This window comes from Ambystoma mexicanum, chromosome 7p (genome assembly GCF_040938575.1).
Source record: "Ambystoma mexicanum isolate Mex_15411 chromosome 7p, UKY_AmexF1_1, whole genome shotgun sequence".
Lineage (NCBI taxonomy): Eukaryota > Metazoa > Chordata > Amphibia > Caudata > Ambystomatidae > Ambystoma > Ambystoma mexicanum.
Window position 1 is genome coordinate 269799382 of NC_090939.1, and position 27073 is coordinate 269826454.

The 27073-nt window shown below is 46.8% G+C and overlaps 1 protein-coding gene across 1 annotated transcript in view; it reads right to left on the reverse strand.

Moving 5' to 3' along the window:
- URB1 (URB1 ribosome biogenesis homolog) overlaps nt 1-27073 on the reverse strand; it is a 2274827-nt gene that overhangs the window by 1150840 nt on the left and 1096914 nt on the right. The window contains exon 17 of the mRNA XM_069636341.1: nt 13508-13646. Coding sequence (XP_069492442.1) covers nt 13508-13646 — 139 coding nt within the window. The remainder of the gene's footprint in view (nt 1-13507; nt 13647-27073) is intronic.

Sequence of the window (27073 nt, forward strand, 5' to 3'; positions counted from 1 at the left end):
CCAGTGCAGTTTCAGTTTCAGTTTGAGCCAGGACGGTCAGCAGGGGAGAGGAGGAGAAAAAGCAGAAGCAAAGAGAAAGGTTTTGAGGTGCTTCCGGAACCGGAGATGATTCTCCTCAAGTTTCAGGGTGGCAGGGAGGCTGTTCCAGAGGGAAGTCCCAGCCGAAGAAAGATCTACCACCAATTAATTGCTTGGAGAAGCGACTGACCCTGAGGGAGTTGGAGGCGGATGAGCAAAGAGCTCGAGAAGGAAGTTATTTAGGAAGAGAGATTTGAAGGTATTGAGGCCCCAGGCTCCAGAGGGCCTTGTGGACAATGCAGAGGGTTTTGAACGTAATCGTTGCAGCCACTCTGAGCCAGTGCAGAGATTTCAGTCCTGGAGAGATACAATCCCTGGGCGTAAGGCCAAGGACAAGTCTCACAGTCTTGTTCTGGATGAGTTGCAGAGGGCAGACACTAGAAGCAGGCAGATTTAGAAAGAGGCTGCTGCAATAGTCAAGCCTAGAGAGAACCAGAGCTCTGGAGACAGTGAGCTTCTGGGGGAAGGAGAGGAAGGGAAGAATACCTCTGAGGAGGTGCAGCTGGTAGTGTGACTTCTTAGAGAAGTCAGAGATGTGAGGAGAGAAGGAGACTGTGGAGTCGAGAGAGGCTGGCCAGAGAGTGACAGGAAAGGATGGAGCGGGTGTGCCGATGAGGAGAATCTCAGTCTTACAGGCATTAAGGCAGAGATCATTTGCGGCACACCACTCATGGATGGCGGACAGTGTCATGATCACTGCTTCCAAGGAGCCAGGACCAGCCCAACGTCCTTGGAAGCAGGCCCCTAACCGTAATCCTAGGCACCAGCCGGTCCCCACAGGGACCTTTTGGACCTTGTCCTGGCGCCGGTGGCACCAGGCTCATCAGAATCATCGGTCCCGGCACTGGAAGCGCCGGGCTCATCATTGGTGTGAAAGTGCTTGAGTGGACTTACCTGCGGCAGACCATGCTGCTTACTTACCAGCCTCTTAGAAGCCCTCGGTGAACAGGGACTACTTTCTTACCTGGGTGGGGCAGCTCCACTCCCTGGATACAGCACTGGAACTCTTCTGGAAGCAGGAACTCTTTTCTTACCTAGGCGGGGCCGTGGAAGAAGACACCTCATCACTCCAAGGCTATTTAAACCACACCCGATTGATGAAACATGCTTCGCGTTATTCTGCATCTGCAGCAGAACGCTCACCGAGTCTGTTCCAGCCTTTCTTCTTTTGATCCTGAACCTGCAAGAATTATACTTACCATTCCTGTACCCGATCAACATCAGCACCTGCAAAAGACCAGAAACAACAGGTTAGCAAGACGAACTTTACACGCAGTGCTTACTCACCTGATCCATCGGCAGCGGCCGTGTCTCACGCTGCACCTTCGCCTGCAAAGATCAATATCATTGTTATACTTACCGGCACGCTGTGCATTCCGGATTCTTCACGCTGCATCTTCACCTGCAAGGACAACAGCATTGTTACACTTACCGGCACGCGGCGAATTCCGGATTTCTTCATTCTGCATCGTCGCCTGTAAAGACAAAGAAAGAGACATTAAGCAGGTACTTACTCACGCCCATCACGCTCGTCGCAATCAAACGCCTGCGAATACTCCGGCGTCTCTTCAACACGAACTAATCTGCAAGGAAAGAGACAGTTAGAGCGCTTGCCATACTTACGAATTTCCAGGCGCTTCACTGCCACGCATTAAAAGACTATAAAGACAAAAGGGGTCCAGAAACTTACCGGTCGTGCAGACAACAACGGTAACCATCCTCTGAAGTCAAGAGGCCAACGTTTCACCAGTGAAGGAACTGGCAACGGCACCCTGCACTAGACGCAGATGGAGAGCCCAGCATTCACCTATCTAAGGTGAGCACGTTGACCTGGGAGGGAGGCTCTACAGACAAGCTGGGAAGAGAGAGAGAGAGAGAGAGAGAGATAGGGACATTCAACAACCCAGACCTTTAATCCCCATATTCTTTCACCTGCAGAAACCTCACCCTTTGAGTTCGACACACAGTGCGAAGAGGTTCGACCCCAGAAGCCAATCGAGTCCTGCACATCACTTTGAGTCACAGACACCTTCCTGCCAAGACCTGCGCCTCCGTGGGAATCAGGTGAGCGTTACAGACAGTCAGAGATGAGGGAGGGAGAAGAGGTGGCTGAAGGTAGCCTGAAAATGAGCCGAGTGTCATCTGCATATCGCTGGAAGATGGGGCAGAGCATGGCAATGCAGTGAGCATGAAGTGCCAGGTATTGGTTGAACAGCCAGGGAGAGAGGTAGACCCCTGGAGAACACCACAGGTAGAGATAGAGATAGGAGAGGAAGGACCCAAGCATGGCCGACATGTAGTATTAGACGCAGAGTATTACATTTTTTGTTTTCGAAACTCGAAAAGGGACGCCGACAGGGGGTGCCAGTAATACTATTCCTAGTGTGATGTTCACTGTACCCATGGTCTTTCACACATCAAGGTCCCTCAGATTGTTTTGTTCTGACATGAGGTAGCATTAAGTGAAGTGTGAGTACAGATGTAATAAAGCAGGGGAGGAAGGGTGGACGCATGTGAATCTAAGCAGATACAAGCATCAGAAATACAATTACGGTGAGTAATGTTACCCTTCTAGGCTTGTGGATTTGCTTAGATCACATGCTATGCATAGATTAGCGGGCAGTGTCTGGGGAAGATGATGGGTTGTGAGAAGGTGCAGCAGCAAATAGATGCTTTAGCAACGCTTGTCCCACCTGCAAATCTGCTTTAGAATGTGTAGTAATGCTGAGTGAAGGTATGTATGGAACTCCATGTAGCTGCTTTGCAAATGGTGTCCAGCAGGACGTTTGCAATAAAAACCAAAGTAGCCCCTGTACCCCTGGTAGAGTGAGCACTTGGTGTGAAAGGCAGAGTTTTGTTTGATAGGGAGTAGCATAGCTGTATGCATTTCACTATCCATCTGGAGATAACGTTTTTTGAAACGGGATCACCTTCCCTGCCAGGTGCTATGGAGACAAACAGTTGGTGTGTTTTTCTTAGCAGTTTAGTCTTGTTTACATAGTAAAAAACTGCTCTCCTTACATCTAGTGTATGGAGGTTATTCTCAGCAGAGTTGGAAGGGTTTTGAAAGAAAGCGGGTAGTTCAATGGACTGGTTAACAAGGAACTGGGATATGAATTTAGGTGAAAACCTTGGGTGCGTTCTTAGTACCAACTTTTCTTTGTGGATAACAAAGAAAGGGTCTTGCACTGACAAAGCTTGTAGTTCAGGGACTCGTCACCTATGAGCTTTGCGAGTACCACATTTAGATCCCACCTCTATGTTATCCTATTGACGACAGGGTGAGATAAATGCTTTGCGATTACTTACCTCCCTGACTGATTTTCCCAGAAGACAGGGTGGGTCGACTGGGTGGGGTTGAGGGGAGTCGCTGGAGATTGGATTTCCTGCTGTCGGTACCAGAGGATCTGTGGGTCCATGGATTCTTCTGTTCGGGTCCAGGAACAGAGTGCAACCGTTGCCGAGGGAGAAATGCAGAAAGCACCAATGCAGATCTTTTCAGGACACTTCACAGGATGGGGGAAGAGGTGTTCCAGTGATGGCCACTGCACACAGACTACGTCAAGCGTCCTTCCAGTCGTGGTTGAAGACCACCTTCCAGAGCAGGATCCCTTGAAGCGGAGTTGCTGAAATTCGGCAGGAAGTTGACTTACACCACACGCTGGCGACCACTGAATTTCCATCTGCGAATACAGGGTGACGACGGTTCTAGCGAGATAGCCCACTGGAGAGCTGGTCAGTCGGTCGCAAGATCCAGGGACACTTCCGAAGGCTCAGGATGGCTGGATCCTCGAGCACAGGTTGAGTCTGGTTGGTTCCCACCAGTCCAGGGGTTGAAGAACCACTCTGGTTCTTTGCAGATCAGGTAGTCCAACAGTGCTTCACCGGGCCAGGCGCAGGAAGGGATGCTGGGCCTCTTCATAAGTCTTCTTCGGTCTTCAGTCGGCTGTTCTACACAGGATTCTTGGCTCCAACGCTGATCTGAAGAAATGGCTGCAGAAGTCCTTTTCTTATCCAAAATCAAATCCAAGCACACCAATGGTAAGAATCTGCACTATTCAAACAGCCAGAAGTGGTCCAATCAGGGACTTTCAGGCTCCAGGAATGTGGAATGGATTTCATGACCTGGCAAAGCAGGAAAATGTACAAACAACAATATGGCCAAAGAACAAGTGAAAATCTCATAGCGTGGCCATACGTGGTAAACACAAATGTGCACACTAGAAATAACACAAAAAAGGTAAAAATATAATTGCTGCCACCAGATTGTCTTTGGGCACATATAAAAGTAACCAAAAATTCTAAGTGTAAAAGACTAGGGCGATACAAAAATATCCCCACTGCACTTGATTGTAAGATGCTCTGTGAAATGTTAAAAAGTTACAAAACGTGTAAAAGTTAAAAGGGAAATACAGTTTCCCAGTACTGATAGTGTTAAGGCCTCATCAGTTTCCCCGAAACAGTAGCCATTCAGGGAGATTGAAAAAGTGCACAAGTAAAATGTACCAAAAACTGTTAAAGTATCACAGCTTCTAACAGCTTGTCTTAGGCACATTGTAAAAGTAACCAAAAAACAATTATATAAAAAGTTGTATGGATAAAAAGCATCCTAACTGCACTTTGACTGTAAGGCGATGTGTGCAATTGTAACAATACAGAGATATAGTCTCTTAGTACTGATAGTCTTAGGGGCTAAACAGTCTCCCTGTACGAATGAGCAAACAGGCAAGAAAAGAAAATAAAAAACCTTTACTTACCTCCCAAAAATCAGGACAGGGTTCAACACAAGCAGAAAGAAAGGGTGTCCCATAGAATCCTATGGTAGGAAAGCAGCAAACGAAAATCATTTCTAATATCCATGAATGCAGAGGTCTCGATGGTCTGCACAAAGAGATCTTAGAACTAAAATACCCGGGCAAGATCATGAATTCACTTACATACCTGCCGCAAAATCCTGAATTTGATAATTTGGTAGAGTTAGGGAGTTTTACAAAAGTCCACCTATAGTATGTGATGAACCTGAGGGCATCCTCCCATTTACTCCCCTTGGATCTCTTCCACGAGTGGCCAGGGAAAGGCCATTCCTTATGCAAGGGAGGATCACCAGGGTGGAGGGTCCTTGGGTGTGGATGTATTCAAATGAGGCATGTCAGAAAGCACCTGCCCTCCCCCTAACACACACACACACACACACACACACACACACACACACACACACACACACACACACACACACACACACACACACACACACACACACACACACACACACGTCAGGCAAAGGGCTTAAACCTTCGACCAGTTGAAAGGCTACAGGTGTATGTAAGGAGAAACAAGTTAGAGGCAAGGAGAGATCGGCCTGGGGCGGGAGAGCTGCCTGGGGCGAGAGACTCGCCTGGAGGAAGAAACCCGCTTGGGGAAAAGGACGCAGCATCCCAGTATGGAGCAAGCTGGAGAGGGGCCAGTGGAAAGGTCACTGAGCACTGCAGGAGAGCAAGAGATGCTGCAGCCTGAACGGGCTGTGAGGAGGTCAGGAGCTCTGGAATCCAGTGCTGTGTGCCCCCTTCTGGAGCTGGGAGACACTGAAGACTCACAGGAGCCGCCAAAAGCAGCAGGAACCTTTGGCTGCGACTCCTGGAGAGTGAAGTGGGAACAAGAGACTGCAGAGGAGAAACCGGAAAGCACCAGGAGGAGCTCCCTGAGACCGTTGAGTGACAGAGAGGGAACAGTCACCCCAGGGCTCTCTAGTTCCTGGGTTAGGGAACAAGGAGATGCCGATCAGATGCAACCTTATGATTAAAGGTTTGAGAGACCGATGGAAAGATTTGTGAATTCCGAACGAGCTGCAAAGTGTTTCATACATTATTGAATACCGAACTAAAGAAAGGTTATACAAAGTACATGAAAGTATTGCACGAGTGAAATGAAAGTGATGTGCAATTTTGAATACAATGAAAGCAAGCAAATATCATTGACAATGTGAACATATGAACCAAATGAAAGCCAGTAACAAGGGCTTGGGAAGCAAGTGAAAGGCAAATGATAAGCACTATTAAGTGGTGACAAGGAAAACACCCTAAGAAGTGAATGGTATGGAAGTCACGTTTTGGCAGAGGCAAGAAACTGCCAAGGAGAAAAAGAACTGGTGAATATAACAAAATTCCAAGGGTTATCGATTATTCGCAACCTGCAGTGGGTGGACCGTGTGGTCCGACAACTGCACCTATACCCAGTAACCCTTACTTGGAGTGAACCAAGGAAAGCTAGGATACTGAAGCTGTTGTGCCTATCAAGTATTAAAGTAATTCAAGAAAAGAGCAAGATAAGTGAACCGTTGAAAAGCCTGAAAGGTTGCAAAGTTGGTTTGGAACACTTAAGCTCAGAACATTAATTGTAATACCATTTCTTTTGGTGCATCCCTACACATTGTTTAGCTTTAGTTGTGAAGGGGAAGTACATGTTTTGGACACAGACAGACTTTTTTAATTTGAACTCAGACTATCCTTAGTTTCTTTAGGTAGGGGAATCCCACCTTAGCATTGGTGCAAGTTAGCCCGTACGCCATGCCGACATTTAAGTTAATAAAAGTCTTTTATTTGAACATTGAATCTGTTGTATGTGTCTTGCTTCATGATGCCTTCACAGTTAGGACTAGAGAAGACTCACTCTTGGATGTACACGTTTCCAATGCTTAGATTGGCCTGAACTACCCAAAAGGTTTGGTAGCAATGGCTGATCAGCCAGGCTTAGCAGAGGAGGGAAGAAGGCTGTAAGAAGGCACAAAAGACTCCGAGCATAAAAGATGGTTCACAAAAACACTCACATGCTAGCAGTTTAAATAAAAATATCTATTATATATACATTATGTTATGTTACGTTTACTTATAGAGCACACGGTCAACTGGAAGCATTATAGCGCTGGAGAGGAAAGGACAGAAAACCCTGAAAAGAACTTATCAGCTAGAAGTCACTAAATTAAAAAAATATATGTTTTAAGAGCCTTCCTAAAGGCCAGATGTTTAGACGTTTTTTTCAATGTCACTGGGAGCTTGTTCCATAACTGCGCTGCTGTGATGGAAAAGGCACGTCCCCCAATCCGGGAGCGGCGAAAATGTGGCACACAGAGTAGGCCAGCCGATTCGGATCTCAGGGAGCGCTTTGGGGAATAGATTAAGATTGAGTACAGAGATAATCTGCACCCTGATCGTGGAGAGCACGATGCAAAGTGCCTTGAACTCAATGCGCTGAGCAACCGGGAGCCAATGCAAACAGCGAAGTAACAGGGAAATATGGGCGCCATAAGGTGACCCAGTTGCCACCCGTGCTGCGAACTTCTGGAGGCGCTGTAGTCGTAGGACCAGGCTCTTAGGTTGTGCAAGATATAAAGAATTACAATAGTCCAGCCGACTAGATACCATCACAGACACTACCAGAGGACGCAGGGGAGATGGAATCATATTAAGTACTTTTTTCAAGATCTTCAAGTGTAAAAACACAGTCTGACAGACAGAAGATACCCGAGCATTATTGGACAGGGTGGCAGTCATGATAACTCCCAAATGATTAACCTTCGCCCTGTAGGGACAGGAAGAGAACCCAAAGAAGAAGGCCAAAAAGAAGCAATCCAGAGTGAAGGATCAGGAGGGAGGGGAGGTTGGGGGGGGCACCACATGCACCTCTGTCTTGTCCCCATTCTGCTTCAGCCTGTTTAGGCCCATCCACTCCCTCACGGCTGTCAGACACTGATGGAGGCTCATCCGATCAAGATCTAGACGGATCAGGATCTGGGTGTCGTCAGCATATGAATAGCATCTGATGCCGAAGGAGCAGATGAGACAGACTAAAGCCCAGATGTAGATATTAAAGAGAATAGGGGACAAGGCAGAGCCCTGAGGGACACCACAGCTAAGGTGACAAGACTTTGAAGAGAACAGAGAGGGCAAAAGAGATTGAGATCCATCAACCAGAAAAGAGGAGAACCAGGCTAGAACTTAACCAGATATACCAACTTGTGTCAGGCGGGAAAGCAGGTAGGATGGTCAACCCTGTCGAAAGCCGCTGAGAGATCCAACAATATCAGGGCTCCAACACCCCCTGCATCCATTAGCCTGGCAATTCAGAGAAGAGAGGAAAGGATGACCAGCCAGGGGGAGTGGAGCCCATAGTAAGATCAGGGGGCCTTATGCCAGGAATAGAGAAAGTGGCAGCTGACCCAGTATTCACCAAGATATTAGTGCGGATAGTCTCAATTTTAAAAATAAAGAATTGAGATAAAGAATCGCACAATTCCTGGGTCGGCTTGACAGTAGGAGTACAATTTGCTGTAGACGACAAGGATTTAACTAGTGCAAATAAGGTTTTAGCCTGACACAGGGAAGCTATTTTCAGGGCGAAGTAGGATTTCTTAGCCTCAGAGTTAGCAGCGGAATAGGCCGCAGAGCTGACCTTATACAGGGTCTTTAAATGTGGATCATAGTCAGTACGCCATTTGCGTTCTACTTGTCTGAGTTTCAATCTCGCCGACCTCAATACTTTAGGTTAAGGCTGTTACGCAATGCAAGTACTCTTCACAGTAAAAAAACAGTAGATTAAAAGGTTGTATCCTTTAAATCCAAAATGGAATAAAAGGAGGCACACTTGAAATCAAAGTAGGATAAAAGCAATGTTAAAACTCTTGCAACAGGTAAGCAAACTTTTAGATCACTCTGGTAACTGAAATTAACCCCTGGACTTCAGAAGTCCAACTCTATACTAGGTGGAGGACACAGAGTTAAGGGGGGGAGGGCGGGGGTCCAGTGACCAAGGTTGAGGAGGAAGGAAGCAGGTAGGTCGAGCAAAGTTCTATGAAGAAGTCTTCTTATTTGCAGGTAAGTACAATAGTTTTACTAAAATAGGTGCAATGGGTTGTTCACCTCATGGGGACCTAGGGTGCCCTTGAGACGAGTGTAAGTAACAGCATAACTGCAGCCCTCCCGGTACACTAAATCACACAGCAAGACCAAGGTAAGTACCAAGGCTTGAGACAGTACATTTTCAGTGGAGAATTAGCTGCAGCAGGTCGGGCCACCAGGTGAGGCGACAGATGTCCCTGGTTCAGGTTTCTTGGGCTGGAAGGCTGAAGGTCTGGAGGGGGCAGCCGGATGCACTCGAGCAGTGGGACGCCCAGTGGTGGATTTCCATGGCACTGGTGTGTTGGAAAATTTCACAGGCTCTGCATGCAGATCGGTTATCGTGCAGTGGATTTCACGGCCTTTCCTGGTCCTCGTCTTGCTTAAGGGGACTTTCAGGAGCAGGATACAGTCACTGGAGGTCCAGAAGGATGTCTACCAAGTTGTAGATGTAGCAGACCTTCGGCACATGTTGCACCGAAAAATGACACAGGATCCTAAGTATTCATGAACTGCACACCGTGGAGGTCGCAGCTCTTCCAGGGATGGTTCAAATTGGAGTTTGTCTTGGGACTGGTTGATCCCACCAGTCCAGGGGAGGAAGTCGTCTTTTCGGGTCTTCCCTGTCGTTCAGAAGTTGATGTCGGAATACAGCAGTTACTCAGCTGGCACTGGCGATCGCTTGAAGTGGCTGCAGGCATTACCCTTCTTCTGCTTTGGTTCTTAAATTCCAAGACTCACGCCTTTTATGTTGAAGAACTGGTTAAGCTCACCAATCACACCATAAGCCCCTTGTGCCATTGTGGGAGGAGGGCTGTCTCAGTTGGAACGGTTTCCAAAAAGGCACACTGTAGCACGAAGACCAGGGGAGTTTTGGTCTCCTCCCCTACTTCCTGTCCTTTCAGGGCACTCAGAGCCTTGGCGGCCTTTCCAAGAGAAACCTGCCAAAGAAAAAAGATTTATCAAGACCACCACCACCCAGCTAGGTAGAAAAAGCCCTCACAAAGGACAAGTCATGAAGAAATGGCAAGAATAAAGTACAGCCGTCATTTTAAGGGAATGGTCCACCCTGTGTTCCCTGTTGCAGCTGTGAAGACAGCCAGCGACAGAAGTTCATAAACATTGGCACCCCAGCCACTCCTCTAACTTGCCACTGGAACTAGAAAGTTACAGAGTAAGTGGAAAAGCAGATACATTGTGTCCCTTCAACACTCCACATAAGGTGGGGTATGCAGATTCTACAAAATAGAGGTCAGGGTGGATGAAAGGATCCCACTGCCCTGATAACAGAATGTTATCACAGAAAAGTAAAAAGGAATGCTCAAGGAGCTTCCCAGCAACACTGCACAGAAAGTGCTGCAATAAGACATTACAGATTCCATAAATATGGAGGAAAGCATAAGTCCAAAAGAGAGTATTCAAAGCGATACAAAAGGTTCCCAGATACAGAGTAAAAGCCATAGTGAGTGTGGAAAAAGGATCCCACTCACTTAGCAGAGTCAGATAAAAAAAAAACAAAGAGTCCAGCAAAACGTGCAGGGGGACTCACAGGTGGAGAGAATTTCACACAAAAAGGAATTCTACTCGATCATGGAAGATTAAAGATCAGACAAACTGCTGAATTTTGAATGACCTGGAGGCGTTTCAGGAGACAGTCTAAAATGCCAACATAACGAGCAATGGTAAAATCCAGATGTAAGAAGAGAACCCGCAACTATAGCCTGATCCTCCCAAGGCAGGTAGTGTAGAGTACGACTAAGAAGCTGGAGGTAAAAGAATGCTGATCTGTACAATGTTAACAAATAGTAAATAATGTCAAAAGCAGAAAAACAAAAGGCAAACAGTTTCCCAGAACTGATGGTCTGAAAGAATAATACGTTTCAAAAGAGAGTAAAGTGTCCTCAATTGACAGACACCCCCATCGTCTGCCCTCGCATATACTGGAGGAGACAGTCAATTATTATAAAAGTACATCATTTAGTTCAATAAATTCCCCGTTGGGACTCAATCTTTTGTACATACATTCATTTTTTCAACATTTACAAATTGACAATAGTTGCACATATAGCAAAATATTTTTAATAATAGAACTGTGTATATACTATTCTAGTGTATTCATAGTACAATGAGCTCAACGCGTTTCAGGAACAAACTGTCCCTTCATCAGAAGCAAATTAAAGTTCAGCAAGTTGTATTCAAATAATTAATTGTTTCAAACTTCAGCGTAGTCTACATGGTAAGTAAAAAGTGTGTATCAGTATGTTGAAAAATTCAGTAGAAGATAACCTTGCATAAAATAATTAATCGTAACATTCTTATTCTCTTGAATAGATATACACAAGAATTTTATGATGCATTATAATGCGAATGTGAAGCATCCTTCTAGTATTGCAATTATCTAAGACTTGTAGTGTCAAGGTCTACCTTTTCTCCCGTGCACCCTGTAATGTTTCAAATATTTGGTAACTCAATTGAGCAACACTTTACTACTTACTTTAACTAAGGTGTGCGCACAACCCTCTATAGTCTTTGATTAGAGTAGTAACTTTCCCCATAACAAAGAGCAAAAGGCCAGTAAAAAGTAAAATCAGGACAGGTTCAAAAACAAAAGCAAAAAAGTGTGGGGGGTCCATAGAATATGGAGGGAAAGTTGCCTAAAGAGAAATCCTTCTCAACAGTTTCTTTAAAGAGCGAACATCAGAGTGAGAAATCAATGAAAAGAATCCAAGTGAGAGACTGTGTCGTGCGAAACACACCAGCAGCAGAGAACCCAACAGCAGGTAGTCCCTCAGTTTCCCGTGATTTGCTGCTGGTGGAGAACAAGCAGCAGAGAGACAGGAGGCCAGCCACACAATTGGCGCACACAGCAGACAGAAAAGCTGTGCAATGCTGAGTATGCATAGGCACCACCGCCTACCCTAGACCTCCAGAGAGTTAAAGCGATTAAACAGTCGCAATCAAAGGACTCAGCTTAGAGCCACCCTGAACAGGTCCCACTAACAAGGACATTTACCTTTCCGGGCTGCCACTGCTGTTCTGCGGCAAGCCCGCAAAGAGGAAGTGACCGGGGCTTAGCCCACTACTTGTAACATTGCCTGTCATCCCAACGTCCCATGTGGGGAAGGTAGGGCCAGATTGGTCAGGGACAGAGAGCCAATCCACAGAGGGATAGGAAATAGAAAGAGACCAAAAGAAGTGTGGATTATTTGGATGAGGTCAGAGGAGGAGGTGGTGGAAGACCAAGAAACCAGTAGGAAGAAGGAAGGGGCAGCGGACTGTGGAGGTGATTTTTGGAGAAGGCGATTGGCTAGTGAGTGAAAGGGGCCCTTCGGTGTGAGTGTGCATGTAAATGTGGCAGATTAGGTGAGAAGAAATAGTGTAAGGAGTGATTGTGTAGTGTATGGTACTGAGTGAAAGGGGTGACTGAGTAGTATTGGTGTGGAGGAGGGAGTAGCAGTGTGGAGTAGGGAGTAGTAGTATGGCTGACGGAGCAATAAGAGCAGAGATTAGGTAGTGAAATCAAAAGGAGGTGAGGCCAAAAGGAAGTGAGAGACAGAAGAGTGGAAAGAGCAAAGGTAAGTGAAGTTGAAAGGGAAGAGTAAAAGAAAGGACAGGAGAGTGAGTTTGGTAGAATAGGCTTAACTCAAGCAGAGCACCGTAGAACACTATCCACCAGCTAGAGTAGGGAAAGTTACGAAGCCCCTGGGGAAGTCTAGTGAGATAAGGGCAATGCTTTTAGGCTAACATCTCAGTTAATTTTGTGAATAAGCATTCAGAGGCAGAATCAATCGCTTTATACTAACCTGGTGCTAAGGAAGCATGGGCTAGTTAGGAGGTGCTTGGAGACAAGAGAGGGATGTCCATAGGTTCCAGAGATATTTCAATTAAAACCCTTGAACCACCAGTGAGATTTGGAGCAATGTTTTAGCAATCTGTGACAATAATCAGATGGTGTAATTTCCAGAGAGCACAACAGTTCTCTTGTGATTACTCATCTATTGTTTCTTCATTAGCTATTATAAACATAGATTCATTCAGTAATAAATATGCAACCCAGTGTTGCGTTTCAAAAGAGTGTCTGGGTGATATGCACTTAAACAGTGACTATACTATTCATGGATAATGGTAGCCAATGTTCATGTAAGATCCTAACGCAGGCCAGCGCTTACTCACAGGTTGTTCTCTCTCAAGTTAAACTAAAATGCCCATCTGTACACAACATAAGTACAATTATATACTTTTATAGGTTTCTTGTGACATATGTATAGGGTCATTTACGAGTGTGACTCCACATTTTCTTTGATTTTTTTTTCAAATCTGCTCTTTCTTTAGTAAGAACTCTGATGTATTGTCTAGAAACACAAAAAATAAATATAGACATTTTAACTTCCCAAACACTAAGCTGCCCTGAATGTGAGGGACTGTCTGATTTCATCAAACAAGGCAGAAACATGTTCACACATATAAAGGTTCTCTTTACAATGTTTACAGAGCATTGAAATTTGAAAACATCAGACTTTGGTCTTAAAATACATACATACCATCGATGTGTGAAATAGGCACACTGACACTATCAGAATCGTGCTGGACCATGTTGACCTGAAGCACACTGGCATCTTGAACAGCATCCGCGGCTCTATCAGTGTAGGGATGGGGGTTGGACATCAATTTCACTAAAATCTTCAAACAAGGAAGAAAGAAATATTAAAATCTAAGAAAGTGGAATTTTAAATTGAAGCTACTACTATCACAGAAAATCAGTCTTAATTTAATGGAAAGTATAAATAACCGGATATGAAATAACAAATTAAGTGCTTTGTCATGATGACAAGAGAGCATGAGCAATAGTTTTCTGTTTAGGAGGTAGAATTTTTGTCTTTAGTTTAGTCATGAAACAAATTTATAAGAAATAAATATGCACAAAGCAATTATTATATGTTAAAATGGATGCTCAGAATCAGCCCTGTGGACAGACTCAGAGAGGCCCCCGTATTCTGATGAACAGGAACAAACTGTCTAGTGTGAAGAATCCCAGGGTATTGTCACTGCTTCCATGGGGGAAGCCCCTTCTTACCGTGAGTCCAGGGAGGTGAGGGCGCTGGTACTCAGTGGTAGATCTCATGGGGAGGCATACCCTCCATGGGACCAGTGAGCATCTTGGGAGAGTACAATGTTCCCCCTCTTCCTTCATTTTAAACCCTATTTCCTTTCACCCCACTCAGTGCCCTGTACTCCTCCACACCTCCAGCTATCTATGTAGAGTTGAGGAAACAAAGTCACCTGAAAATAGTGAGACGAGGAAGAGTGATACTGAACTCTATGGTGATGATCAGTTCAGTACTGAGACGAGGAGGAAGGATGGAGTAATGAGGAATGCTTATAAGAACCAGAACATGCAGTCTAGTTGATGGAGACTGCCTATTGGTTACCCGAAGTACAAGTTAGAGGAAGGACTGGACCATTTGTCAAGGCTGCCCCTGAGGAACCAAGAGCAAAGTTTTAATGCCTGAGACAGAGAGACACGGGGAGAAGCTGCAGATAAGGTGATGCCACACAGCAGGAAACCGAAAGCAAGAGTGCTGTCTGGGTCCTTGAAAGGGGCTGGGAACCGAAAGATTGCAATCTAAGGAGGGCCTGGGACCCAAATAAAGAGAGTGATGAAACGTGGGTCAAGGACCCTAACAGAAATACAAGGAGACAAATATATACTGCATCAGTAGACACTTGCCAGGAGAGTAAACCAAATGTCCTGGAAGGCCAATACAAAGGGGTTTTGCACTTTAGGCATACAGAGAATAACAATACACGTGTCAAAGACCTTAAGAGAAAGATGAGAAAATCAATGCATCCAACATCAATAGAAACTTTGGAGGCGAAAAAAACAAATGCACAAAAAAAGCGATAGAAAGGTGTCTGGAACCCAAGCAAGCCACAGAGGCAAAGCCAGAATAAGCGGGTCAAAGACCAGAAAGAAATAGAAGCACAAAACCAACACAAGGCGGTACGGAATACTGAGAATATCAAAAGGAATGAGAATTCAAGAAAAGCTTGGCAGGGCCCAATATCCCAAGAGAAAGAAAGGGATAACAAACACACCAGAAGAGCTGGAAAAAAACCTTGATTGAAACCTTTAGTCTTACAACATAATACATTTTAAAAATACATTACAAAACACAAAATCACAACAAGACAAAAATTACAATAAATGATAATACTGCAACAGCTTCACTATTAGATCGATCTAAAACTGGTTCAAATAGATAATTAGTAAACTCAGAAGGTGGGTTATACAGTGCTAATGCATATAATATGCAATGAATGTGATTCAGTGCATGCTTGCTGTTAATATATTCCTTTTTAACCATGCCCGGTGTATATATTTTGAAACAAAGAAGGAACAAGTTACTTACCTGTAACTTTTGTTCTCCAGCATGGGTCTGGGATGGATTCACATGCTCATGAACATTTCCCGTCGTCAGGCCGGGAATACCTGGTAAAAAGAAAGCAGTATTGCTTTAAAAGCTCGAATACTGCCTTTCACCCATTATCCAATCACTGAAGACCGGGTCATAGAGCACCCACCCAATGCTGGTCGTCTCCCTGAGTCCCGCCCTCAGCAGCAATCTTCAGATTAGAAGTATGTGAGGGGACAGTATGAACCCAGAAGATCCACAGTGGGGACGGACGGAGGGTTCGCAAGTCAATCCATGCCAGACTCATGCTGGAGAAATTATAAATTACTCACCATAGTGACTACCGTACTCCTAGTCCATAGTCTCCTTATCTCCATAATGTATGTGCGTCCCTCGCTAGGGACGGGAGACAGGACCTTTTTCACCAGACAAAATCATATTCTCCATTAAATTTAAAGGCGCAGCCCTAGGAGCATGCGCTCCCCTGACTGCCCAAAGGCGCCACTCCTCAGTCCCCATTGACGTGTCAACAATATTACCATTGCCCAATGACAACAGTTTTATTAGGGGGGAGGATGGTGCGACGTATGTAGGAAAGGGGACTATGTACTAGGAATACGTTAGTCACTACGGTGAGTAGCTTATAATTACTCCTACATCCCGTCCCCTTTCGCCATACTGTATGGGCAATCACAACTGAATGTAGCCCCATGGTGGAGAGGTTACCCTCCTTAAGAAAACAAGTTCCTTAATACAGCCTGCCCAAATGCTGCGTCTGACCTGGAGCCGGCATCCAAACAGTAGTGCTTGCAGAAGGCCGAAAGAATGGCTCACGTGGCCGCCCTGCTGATGACCTGCCACGGAACGTGCCTCTGGAACGCGACTGCCAGGGACTTGGCTCTAATAGCGTGTGCATGCATGTTTGCCGGAAGCGGTTTGTGCTGCCTGTCATAAGCCTCCTTGATGGCGGAAAACATCCACCTTGCTATAGAGGCCTTGGAAGCCCGATATCCTGGCCTTGACCCCAAAAAGGTGACAAAGAGAGCCTCTGATTTGCGGAAACTCTTCGACCTGTACAGATAGAATTTCAGAGCGTGCCTGACTAGACAGTGCAAGACCATCTGAGCATCGTCCTTAGGGTCAGCGAAGAAAGTAGGCAACACTATCTCCTCATTTGGGTGAAACGACAAGACTACCTTAGGCAAGAAAGCGGGATGCGTTCTAAAGACCACCTTGTCTCTATGAAAGGTAGTGCAAGGTTCTGAAGCCACTAGCGCTTGGATTTCGCTCACCCTACGTGCAGGCATAACACCCACCAATAGGGCTCTCTTAATGGTGACTAACCTGATGTCCGCGGACGCCATTGGCTTAAAAGGTTTGTGCGCCAAGGCGCCCAAAACTACGTTGAGGTCCCACCCGTGGTGTGGCTTTCTTGATAGGCGGGTAGACCTGGTGAGGCCCGCCAGAGGTCTTTTTTTTTAACCACTTTTATGTATACATCGAGGGCTGAACATAATACAAATACATAAGTCATAGCAATCTCGCTCCTCCAGGCCACCTGTGCAGTAGTTCCGACTTTCTTCTTGTTGCCAATAGTTCTGGTGCTCTCAAGATTTTAACCACTTATCCATCTAAACTCCCACTCTGACCCCCCTCCCCTCCCAAATCCCCAACTGAGATGTCCTCCTGTTTCTCCATGCTTTCTTGGGTCTCTTTTGGCTCTGTGTAAATGTGTGTTAGGGAGAATTCTCTGTATAGGCTAATTTCCCAAACCTAGTGAGTCTCCCAGCAGCGTTGCTGGATTTTTGGGGTTTATTTTTTTCTCCTGCTAAGAGTGAGACTCTTTCTCCCACTCTTAGGCATGATTTGAGAATGTCCTTTGACTTTGTAATGTGTTTTATGGGCTACGGGGTCTTTTACTACATAGGGCTTCATGTGTTTTTGGTAGGTGTGATACACAGCACCCTCAGTGCAGTAACACAGGGGTGCCAGTGACCCCCAAACATAGACTCCATACCCTGGGACTGACTTCTGTCTCCCAGGGCATGTAAAGTCACCATTGACATTACTAGTCTTAAATTGTGAACAGAACCAGTACAAACCATCATATTGTGGAAGTACTGGTAGGAGTAATTAGATTGCCCCTGGGTCTGTTTTCCAAGGGGGCACTGTCCAGTCCCTCCTGGTCAAGTTTCTGGCTGGTGGAAGTGGATACCACGCAAAATTTTCCACCGGAATATTTCCTATGGGATTTTCCCATTCATTTTAAACGCACCACTTTTTTGGTGCAATGTTAAAGATATCGCCAGGTTATTTATTTAATATTTATTCCCCTGTTGGGTCTTTTTGCCAGGACTCTGTTTTAAAATGGCGATTGTGTTCGCCTCTGAAACTCCAACCCAAGTCGAGCCCTTTGTTCCACTTTTGGCGGGCTTCTGCACCGAAGCCTCCAAAAGTGGTGCCATTCTGTCTGGGTCAACAGGATGTGTGGGAGGGGGGAATAGGCACCCTGGACTGAGTTGCCTCAGCAACTCAAGTCGCACTCTTGTGTGATTGGCCAAGTGGCGAACCGCCCGGCTCACCACTTAGCATGTTTGAGTGACAGCTAGGACTGATGAATGGGGGTTTTCTGAATAAAAGCAGGGCTTTGGGTACTGGAACTTCAGAAGTCGCCAGAGGACCTAAAGAAACCGGAGAGGGAGAAGCTCAGCCGACCTGCAACAACGACACCCTCGGTGGAGCCCTGCTGAACCGACTCACCACTTCCCAACGACAGAGAAGATCTTCTTCCAGGTGAATCTTCTTCCTTTGAGCTGGTGGGGATAACCAGTTCGCCCTTTTTTCGCCTTCCTGGATCATCTCGTGGTCGAATCGCCCGTGCCAAGCACCCCGACGGCCTGATAGCCACGCTTCACCACTACCGCAAATAAAAGGGTAGTACCTTTTAACCGGGAAACTCTGCTGCTGGTTTCTTCCCTGCCAGTGCAACGACCTCCAGCTTTCCTCCACGTCGAGATGTTCTCTTCCCCTAGACGAAGCACCGACTTGCACCCGCTGCCAGGAACAACTGCCCCCGCTGGAGCTTTCTCACCATTTCAGGTACTGTGTCCCGCCTGGTCTCCCTTGCAACAGACCGTCCAAGGTGTCCCGTAAATCCTTGACTCTCTATCCTGGGGTGACCTCGGACCTGTTAACTAACTTTTCTGAACTGATCTAACTCCTTTTTGAACTATCTGCAAAGACTTTTAAAGTATACTTCAACTGTGTGATCTTGGGCACATTCCGCCTTGCTCTCTCCAAGAGTGGGCCTGGCCTATGAACTTTTTGCTCTACAGTAGACCCTGCCTTTCTTGACTTGCTGTGGATCTTTAAAAGTGTTGGTATTGTGTGTTTTCCTATTTCTGCCTTTTCTCTCCCTTTTTAAATAATTATTGGAGTGCCATCTGGGTTAAGCGCTCACCTCTGTGTTGATAAAAAGTGGTGTTCTTTTCCTAAGACTTGTCTAATAATTAATCAGGGAGGTGTATATATTTCTAGTTACTGTGTTTGAACTTGCTTGACATATTAGTGCCAGTGTATTTTTACAAGTGTGTTTTTAAATAAATGACAATGCATTAATTACCGTACAAGCATTTCTGATGGTTGTATCTGCATAGATTCACATGCTCTGCATAGTCCGACATCCAGTGGTCACTGCGGAGTATTGCATTTTGGTTTTCGTAGTCGAAAAGGGGACGTCGACAAGGCGTGTCTGTAACACTATCCCTATAGTGACGTGCAGTGTACCCACAATCCCTCACGCGACGAGGTCACTCTGTTTGTATTTTTTTCTGCCCTGAGGGAGCCTATTAGACGTGAGTGAGTACAGAAAAGAGAGATATATAAGAAAGTCTATGTTCCTTCCATCCGAGCGGGAAGGAAGGGTGGGCGCATGTGAATCTAAGCAGATACAACCATCAGAAATGCTTTTACGGTAAGTAATGCATTGTCTTCTGATGTTTGTTAATCTGCTTAGAATCACATGCTGTGCATAGACTAGCAAGCAGTACCCAGAGTTGGAGGTGGGTTGTGAGAAGGAACAGTAGAGAAAAGATGTCTTAATACTGCGTGTCCCACCTGGGAATCAGATCTAGAGTGGGCATCTAGACAGTAGTGTTTTGTAAAGATGTGAACAGGACTCCAGGTTGCCGCTTTGCAAATGGACTCAAGAGGGACACATGCAATGAAAGCTATGGAAGCCCCGGTGCCTCGAGTGGAGTGTGCTCTTGGCTTGAAGGGTAGTTCTCTCCTAGCAAGAGTGTAACAGAGTGATGAATTGTACAATCCATCTAGAAATAGTGGATTTCGAAACTGCCTCTCCTTCTCTTCCTGCTGCCACTGAGACAAAGAACTGATTAGTCATTCTCAGTGGTGTAGTTCTTTCCATATAAAACATCACTGCTCTGCGAACATCCAGTGTATGCAGGCTCTTCTCACCTAAGTTTGAGGGATTTTGAAAGAACGTTGGTAGTTCTATTGACTGGTTGACATGAAATTTAGAGATCAATTTTGGTGCAAACCTAGGATGTGTGCGTAGAACCACCTTATCCTTGTGAACTGTAACAAATGGGTCTAGTACAGAGAGCGCTTGCAGTTCACTTACTCTCCTAATGGAGCCGATAGCTATTAGAAAAGCAGTCTTAAGAGTGAGGTCTTTAAGTGTTGCTTTGTGCATGGGTTAAAAGGGAGACCCCATGAGCCTTGTTAGTACCACATTTAGGTCCCATCCGGGAGCAAGGTTAGCTATGGGAGGGTGGATCCTCTTCACTCCTTCCATGAAGGCTTTAATAACTGGGACTTTCCACCATGACACTTTAAGTTGGGAAGTGGTGCATGCGGAAAGTGCAGCTAAATGGACTTTAATAGAGTTAAACACCAAGCCTGAGCCTAATAGGTGAGTCAGGTACAGAACAATTTGTGTGGGAGAGCAGTCAACTGGGTTGATGCTCCTTCCCGTACACCAGATGACAAATCCTTTCCATTTGCTAGAATAACAGTGATGAGTGTTAGGCTTTCTAGCCTCCCTGAGAATGTCCATGCATCTCTGCGGGAGTTGTAAGTGTCCGAATTCTATGATCTCAGGAGCCAGGCTGCTAAGTTCATGGTCTGAGGACATGGATGTAGTGTCCTGCCCTTGTCCTATGACAGCATGTTGTACGGGCAGGGAAGTTTCACTGGAGGAGATAGGGACATCTCCATCAAGTGAGCGAACCAAGGCTGCCTGGCCCACGTAGGGTCCACCAGTACCATGGTAACTTGTTCCTTCTTGTTGAGAAGGGGAGTCGGGGGGGGGAAAAGCTTAAACAAATTTCCCTGACCATGGTATCGATAGACCGTTCCCCTTGGATTGGTTCTGGGGGTACCTGGAGGCGTAATATTGGCATTGCGAGTTCTCCAGAGTTGCGAGCAGATCTATTTCTGGGAATCCCCATTGTGTGAAGACGTCAAAGATGATGTCTTCGTGTAACCGCCATTCGTACTCTGAGGGCAGAGGGAAGTCTCTGCTGAGTTCGTCTGCTAGCAGATTGAGTTCCTCTGGTACATGTTGTGACAGTAGAAACATGTGTTTGAGAGCCCACTTCCAAATGTTCTGGGACAGCTTGGACAGTCCTGGAGAGCAAGTGCCCCCCTGATGTTGAGGTAGTACATGGCTGTGGTGCTGTCCGTGAGGACCATCACTGTCTTCCCTTGCAGGTGTGCCTGGAAGGCTTTCAGTGCCTTGACACAGCTAGTAGCTCCAGCAAGTTTATCTGCTTGGATGCTACGCTCGGAGTCCAGACTCCGTGAGCAGTCTGATGGGATAGGTGAGCCCCCCATCCTGTGAGGGATGCATCTGTGGTTAGAGTGGCTTCGACTGCGGGGGTGGCGAATGGTTTCCCTATTACCAGGTTTCCCTTCGACCACCACCGTAGCGAGAGAACCAAGGCCTGCGAGACCACCACTAGATCGTCCCATTGTCCGCTGGCCTGACACCACTGGCTGTTGAGCCACTCTTGCATTGGGCGCATGCGCAGGCGCACGTGAGGTACCAAATAAATACATGACGCCATCATTCCTAGTAAGCGCATTGCTTTGCGTACCGTCACCTCTCGACCGGCCACATATTGAGGGATTTGAAACAGCATGTTTTGGACCCTCTCGTTGGAGGGGAAGACGAGGCCGTCCTTTGTTCGAATTAGAGCCCCTAGGAATTGTTTGATCTGGCTGGGGTCTAAGCTGGACTTCTTCTCGTTGATGGAGAAGCCCAGTTGAAACAAAAGGTCTACAGTCTTTTGGGTATTTGATAAGCATGCTTCGTAAGAATCCCCTGTTATGGTATTTGATAAGCATGCTTCGTAAGAATCCCCTGTTATGAGCCAATCGTCGAGGTAAGGGTCTACTGGAATGGACAACCTGCGCAGGTGGGCCGCTGCCACTGCCAGTACCTTTGTGAATACTCTCGGCGCTGATGCTATGCCGAAGGGTAGCACTCTGAACTGGTAGTGTTTGCCCTCTATCATGAACCTGAGGTATTTCCTGGCAACATTAAAATATGAAAGTATGCATCTTTCCTGTCCAATGTTGTCATGTAATCTCCCTGTGATAGCAGGGGGATTACCTCCTGTAGAGTCACCATACGAAACTTTTGAGGTTTGACACATTTGTTTGCTGGGCGCATGTTAGGAAAGATTTCGTAATTGTAGGTAATTTTCCTCCCATTTGGCAACCCCTAAACTTTTTGCTGTTGTTTTTCACCTTGTTCTTGACTTTGCCAGAGAAGTGCAGCCTTCTGCCGCACTCCTCTGGGCTTTCGCTCCTTTCTTATGGGGAAACTGACATGCCCTTAAGACAGTCAGTACCGGGGAACGCTGTTTCCCGTAGTTTCTTGTATCATGTTGCGGCTTTCGTGCAACATGACACAAGAGGGCACTGTAAGCTAAGTTACAGCTCTCTTGGGTCTCTAGCCTTCTACAGGCCCTAGATACTCGTTTAGGATTGTATCTGATCGGTGCAAGTGATTCAGGGACGGGAATGGTGGCAGCGATCGTTTCTTGTGTTTTGAGCTCTTTTTGGCGTTCTAAGTGCGTTTCTCGCGCTTAACCCAAAATGGTGGACTGGCTCCCAAAATGGCCAGACCACGAGGCTCCTTTGTCCTGTCCGCTGACCGTCTTGCTCCCTTCACCTTCCCCAGGTCGAGCCGACCCGGGGCCTTCCTTATTTGGGCATGTACTTTCCTGCGAAACACGGATGCTTTCGCGGGCTTCTACACGTCTTGTGTGTGCCTCCAGGATGTGGGCTGGGATGTCTGGTCCCAATACACATCCTGGGTGCCAGAGAGTCTAGGGTGGTGTGAATGCCTGGGACCACCGTGGTCCGTGATTGGTCCACGAATGGTGAGAGTGTTGATGAGCGGATCTCCCATTGGGTCCCCTCCGTTTTGGCGCGAAGGGAACCGTGGATAAGAGGGGGCTGGAAACACCACTACCATGTCGATCTCCTGAGTTCTCACGAACGAAGGAATACAGGAGCCAAGTATCCTGCAACCAAGAGGCTGGACCGAGGAATCGCTGGTGACCCGCTGAAGGACTTCTCCTCTGCACTGCTGTCGCCTTGTGAAACCCTTTTCACCTTTGATCGAACCAGAAGGCCTGTACTGGTACTTCGACCCTTGGAATAGCGGGAACAGCTATTCTCGGCATCTTCACCATCTCCTGCCAGTAAGCCTTCGGAAGCGTCTCTGGGCCATCCAGCTGACTGACCAGCTTACACGGGAGTCTTGCTCTGTAACCGCCGCCAGGTTGTGTAGTATTTCGAGCCCTTGTCACTCTCACACACTTCGTACACTTGGCGTTCCCAGGTCTGAAGTGAGTAGTGTACATTTGGCTCAGATACACACGGCCGCTCCGTTGCCCTGCTGTGGTAACAAACTGTGCGGGTTTCTTCGATTGGGACGTTTTTTTACTCAACACGACGACGAGGCGTTCCCTGCTCTTCTGAACCTGCCAGCTACTGAAACGGACGCGGAGAAGCCTGGGTCTGCTTGCTTCGGGGACCGGTGAGTAGCATAGCTAGGATCTGGTCGCCCTCCTGCAGGAGCCCATTGCTTTTCCCCGCTGTGTCAAACAGCACCCTTTTCCGTACTCGCGCTCTGCTTCTGCCCACTGTGGAGGCTGCGCTTGAGTCGCGGAACTTGTTGTTCTTCTTTTGTGCACTAAACTGAACTGCCTGATTTCCCTCGAAGAGCTTCTCCTTTTGCCCGTTGGCACCAGCGCGTGCAGGTACTTTTGAGCACAAGGCTCCACTCTTCGCAGGGCTCGGACTTCCATCTAGTTAGGTGCCTCTGAAGGCAAACTGGGTCTAAGCATTATTGCGCACTGCCCGTTTTCCCTCCCTTTTAGGTGGACTACACATTTCGTGCATATAACGCTTGAGACTTGTTGTATTTGTATATATATTGCGTTGATATGGTATGTGTTGGTTTACTATCGTTATATTGTGATTTTCTCGCTACGGTCATTGTTTTAAAGGCCTTGAAATAAATGTGTATATATTTTTAATACACCAACTGTTTGGAGTAGTTTATAAGTGATCTTGCTTTGTGTGCTCATTGCGGGCTTTCAGTCACCCTCACCCCTCTTGAGACCTAGTCTTGACCGCCGCGATCGCTACCTTGATTGGTCTGGCTCGTCCAGAGGTTACCCTGTTCCAAGTAATTAGGTTGGCCTTCTGAACTTCTGTGCCACCAGGACAGAGTTCAGAAATCCGTCTTAACAAATTGGTGGCAGCGGTGGGATACGACTGAAGGTATCCAGTGTTGCGCACGAACTAAGGCATTTCAGGTTATTCCAACCAGGACACGTAGTGAATTGTTGTAGTATAACTTTAAAAAGGCCATAGTCCTATCTAACAGTATGGAAACAAATACCTTGTTAACTTTAAATGCTTCCAAATCAGAAACATTGAAAAAGATGTGTGCGGAGAGAGGTGTTTCCTCTCAAGGCACGAAATTGGAAATGATCCAAAGAATCGTGGCGTGGCAAGAAGCGCAGCTTGACGCTATAACTTCTGAGGACAGTGCGGAAGGTGGTGGGGCTGCTCTCACTGGTAGAACCGACGGTTCTGCCGCTGCACTGATCCATCGCGACCACGAGGACAGGGAGGACGAGATGTCTAATGTTTCCTCTGCCAGTGCTGATGGGGAGGCTATGCTTGAATTCAAGAAGCAAGAGCTGCGGTTTAGGCAGCAGGAGCTTGAATTCAGCATAGCCAAACTAAAAATCGAACAGGCAGAAAAACAAAAAGACAGGGATCACCAGTTGGAACTGGCCAAGCTTCAGTTTGCAAATGGGTCCAAGGGTCCTGGACATGGGTCTGGGGCTTCCTCTCATCCACGGTTTCCGAAAGATCTGCTCAGTGTGTATGAGGAAGCGAATTACATTATGGACTGGCTGAATGCGTTTGAGTATGCATGCGAAGTTCAACAAGTTGACAATGCTGATAAGATTGCCTGGTTACTCAGCAGATTGCCCCATTCTGGCTGTAGTGCCATTATGGAAATGTCGAAGGCTGAGCGAGCTGATTTCGCAATGTTAAAGCAAACTCTCATTTTAAAGTTTGGGAAGACTCCGGCCCAATATTTGAAACGTTTCAGAGAGTATAAGAAAAAGGAAGGCGGTACTTGGGTATCTTATGTCACTGAATCCTTGAAAAACTTAACTGGCTGGCTCGAAGGTTATAAGGTTTCTACCTTCGAAGGCATGATAAATCTTGTCATGCTGGAACACATTTTTGCATCTTCTTCCCCGGAGCTTAAGCAGCATTTGGCCGATTCAAAGGAGATAGATCCTAAGAAGCTGGCCATTGCAGCAGACTTATGGGTGTCACATCGAGTGTCCGATAAGGACAAAACTCATCCTGGTAAGCAGGAGGAAGGGAAAAAGTCCAAAGATAAGGAGGGTGGAGAATCTGATAAATCTTCTTCTCATAAGGGCCACAAAAAGAAAAATAAGGGTAAGACACAAGAGAACTCACAGGGTAGTGGAGGTCCGCCTCCGAAACAGAACTTTGGTTACAATAAGCCTCCCTATGTAAACAGGCCCAATGGATCTTGTTTTGCTTGTGGAGCAACTGACCACGTGAAGGGGGATCCCCGGTGTAAGGTTAGACCTTTGGGGGTCCACTCCGCTAATCTGGCCTTCTCCTTCTACGAGGAAGAAGAGATTACAGGAGCATCCTTCTCCTCAGACTCATTTCCCAGCGGGATAGAGGCTGAGGTAGTTTTAGTTTCCCTGGGTTCCTGGGAGCCTAAAGTCGCAGAGGCTTATGCTAGGATTCCGGATAATACCAAGCACTACTTTAAAGACAGTGTGCTGATCAATGGAGTAGATACTCCAGCTCTTAGGGATAGTGGGTGCAGTCGCACTGTAGTGGATTCTACCTTGGTAGACTCAGAGGAAGTTGCCAGAGCTACTCTGATGCCCACTAAGTTGGCTGACGGCCCACTCCGTATGTTCCCAGTAATACCTGTAAATCTTACTTTAAATGGTACAGCAGTCAGGATTCCAGTGAGCATTCAGAGAAACGTCCCAGGAAAGGTCTTGTTAGGTAATGATCTCAGAGCTTCAGGGCTCGTAGGAGACACCGCCGAAAGACCCTACACACGGTCTCAAGCACGGGCAGCATTGGCCAAGACCAATACGCCGCCCCAGCCGAAGGGGAAACCCAAGGCGAAAGGAGTCGACAAGTCAAGACGAGGGAAAGAGAATATTCCCCCGAGCTCGCCTACCACTGCGGTGGAGGAAGTTGGTCAATCGCCCGGGCCTGACGAGGAGGTGGCGATGCCTGAAGTATTTGACCCCAACGATCATCCTGAACTAAAAGACTTGTTAGTTGAAGGAGGTCCTGATAGGGACGAATTCAGTAAAGGCCAACGTGAGTGCCCATCTCTGGAAGGCCTAAGGAGACAGGCCTGCTCCCAGCTTGAGGGTGAACCTCCTGGGACGCATAGGATTTATTGGGAAGGTGGACTCCTGTATAGTGAGCCCACAGAGTTTACAGAAGGAGACCATAGGAGGTTGGTGGTTCCCCTTGCTTTTAGGCCCTTCCTCCTGCAGTTGGCGCATGAAGTTCCCCTTGCTGGTCACCTTGGTATGAAGAGGACCAAGCAAAGGTTATCCATGCACTTCTACTGGCCCAAGATGGGGGTGCAAGTAGAAAGTCACTGCAGGAGTTGTGCCTCCTGCCAGTTGTCTGGTAAGGTTGGCGCGACAATCCAAGCTCCGTTGGTACCGCTCCCAGTTGTGGGGGTACCATTTGAAAGGGTAGGGATCGACATCGTTGGTCCCCTTGACCCGCAAACATCCTCAGGCAATAGGTTTATCCTGGTGCTGGTCGACCATGCAACCAGATATCCTGAGGCCATCCCATTGAAAACTGTAACTGCCAAGTCAGTTGCAAAAGCTTTACTTGGCATATTTACTAGGGTTGGCTTCCCTAAAGAAGTTGTGTCGGATCGTGGCAGCAACTTTATGTCGAAGTATATGCAGGCTATGTGGAAAGAATGTGGGGTCACCTACAAGTTCTCTTCTGCATACCACCCCCAGACCAATGGTCTGGTGGAACGTTTCAACAGAACGTTAAAGAGCATGATTGGGGCTCTGGAGGAACCTCAGAGAA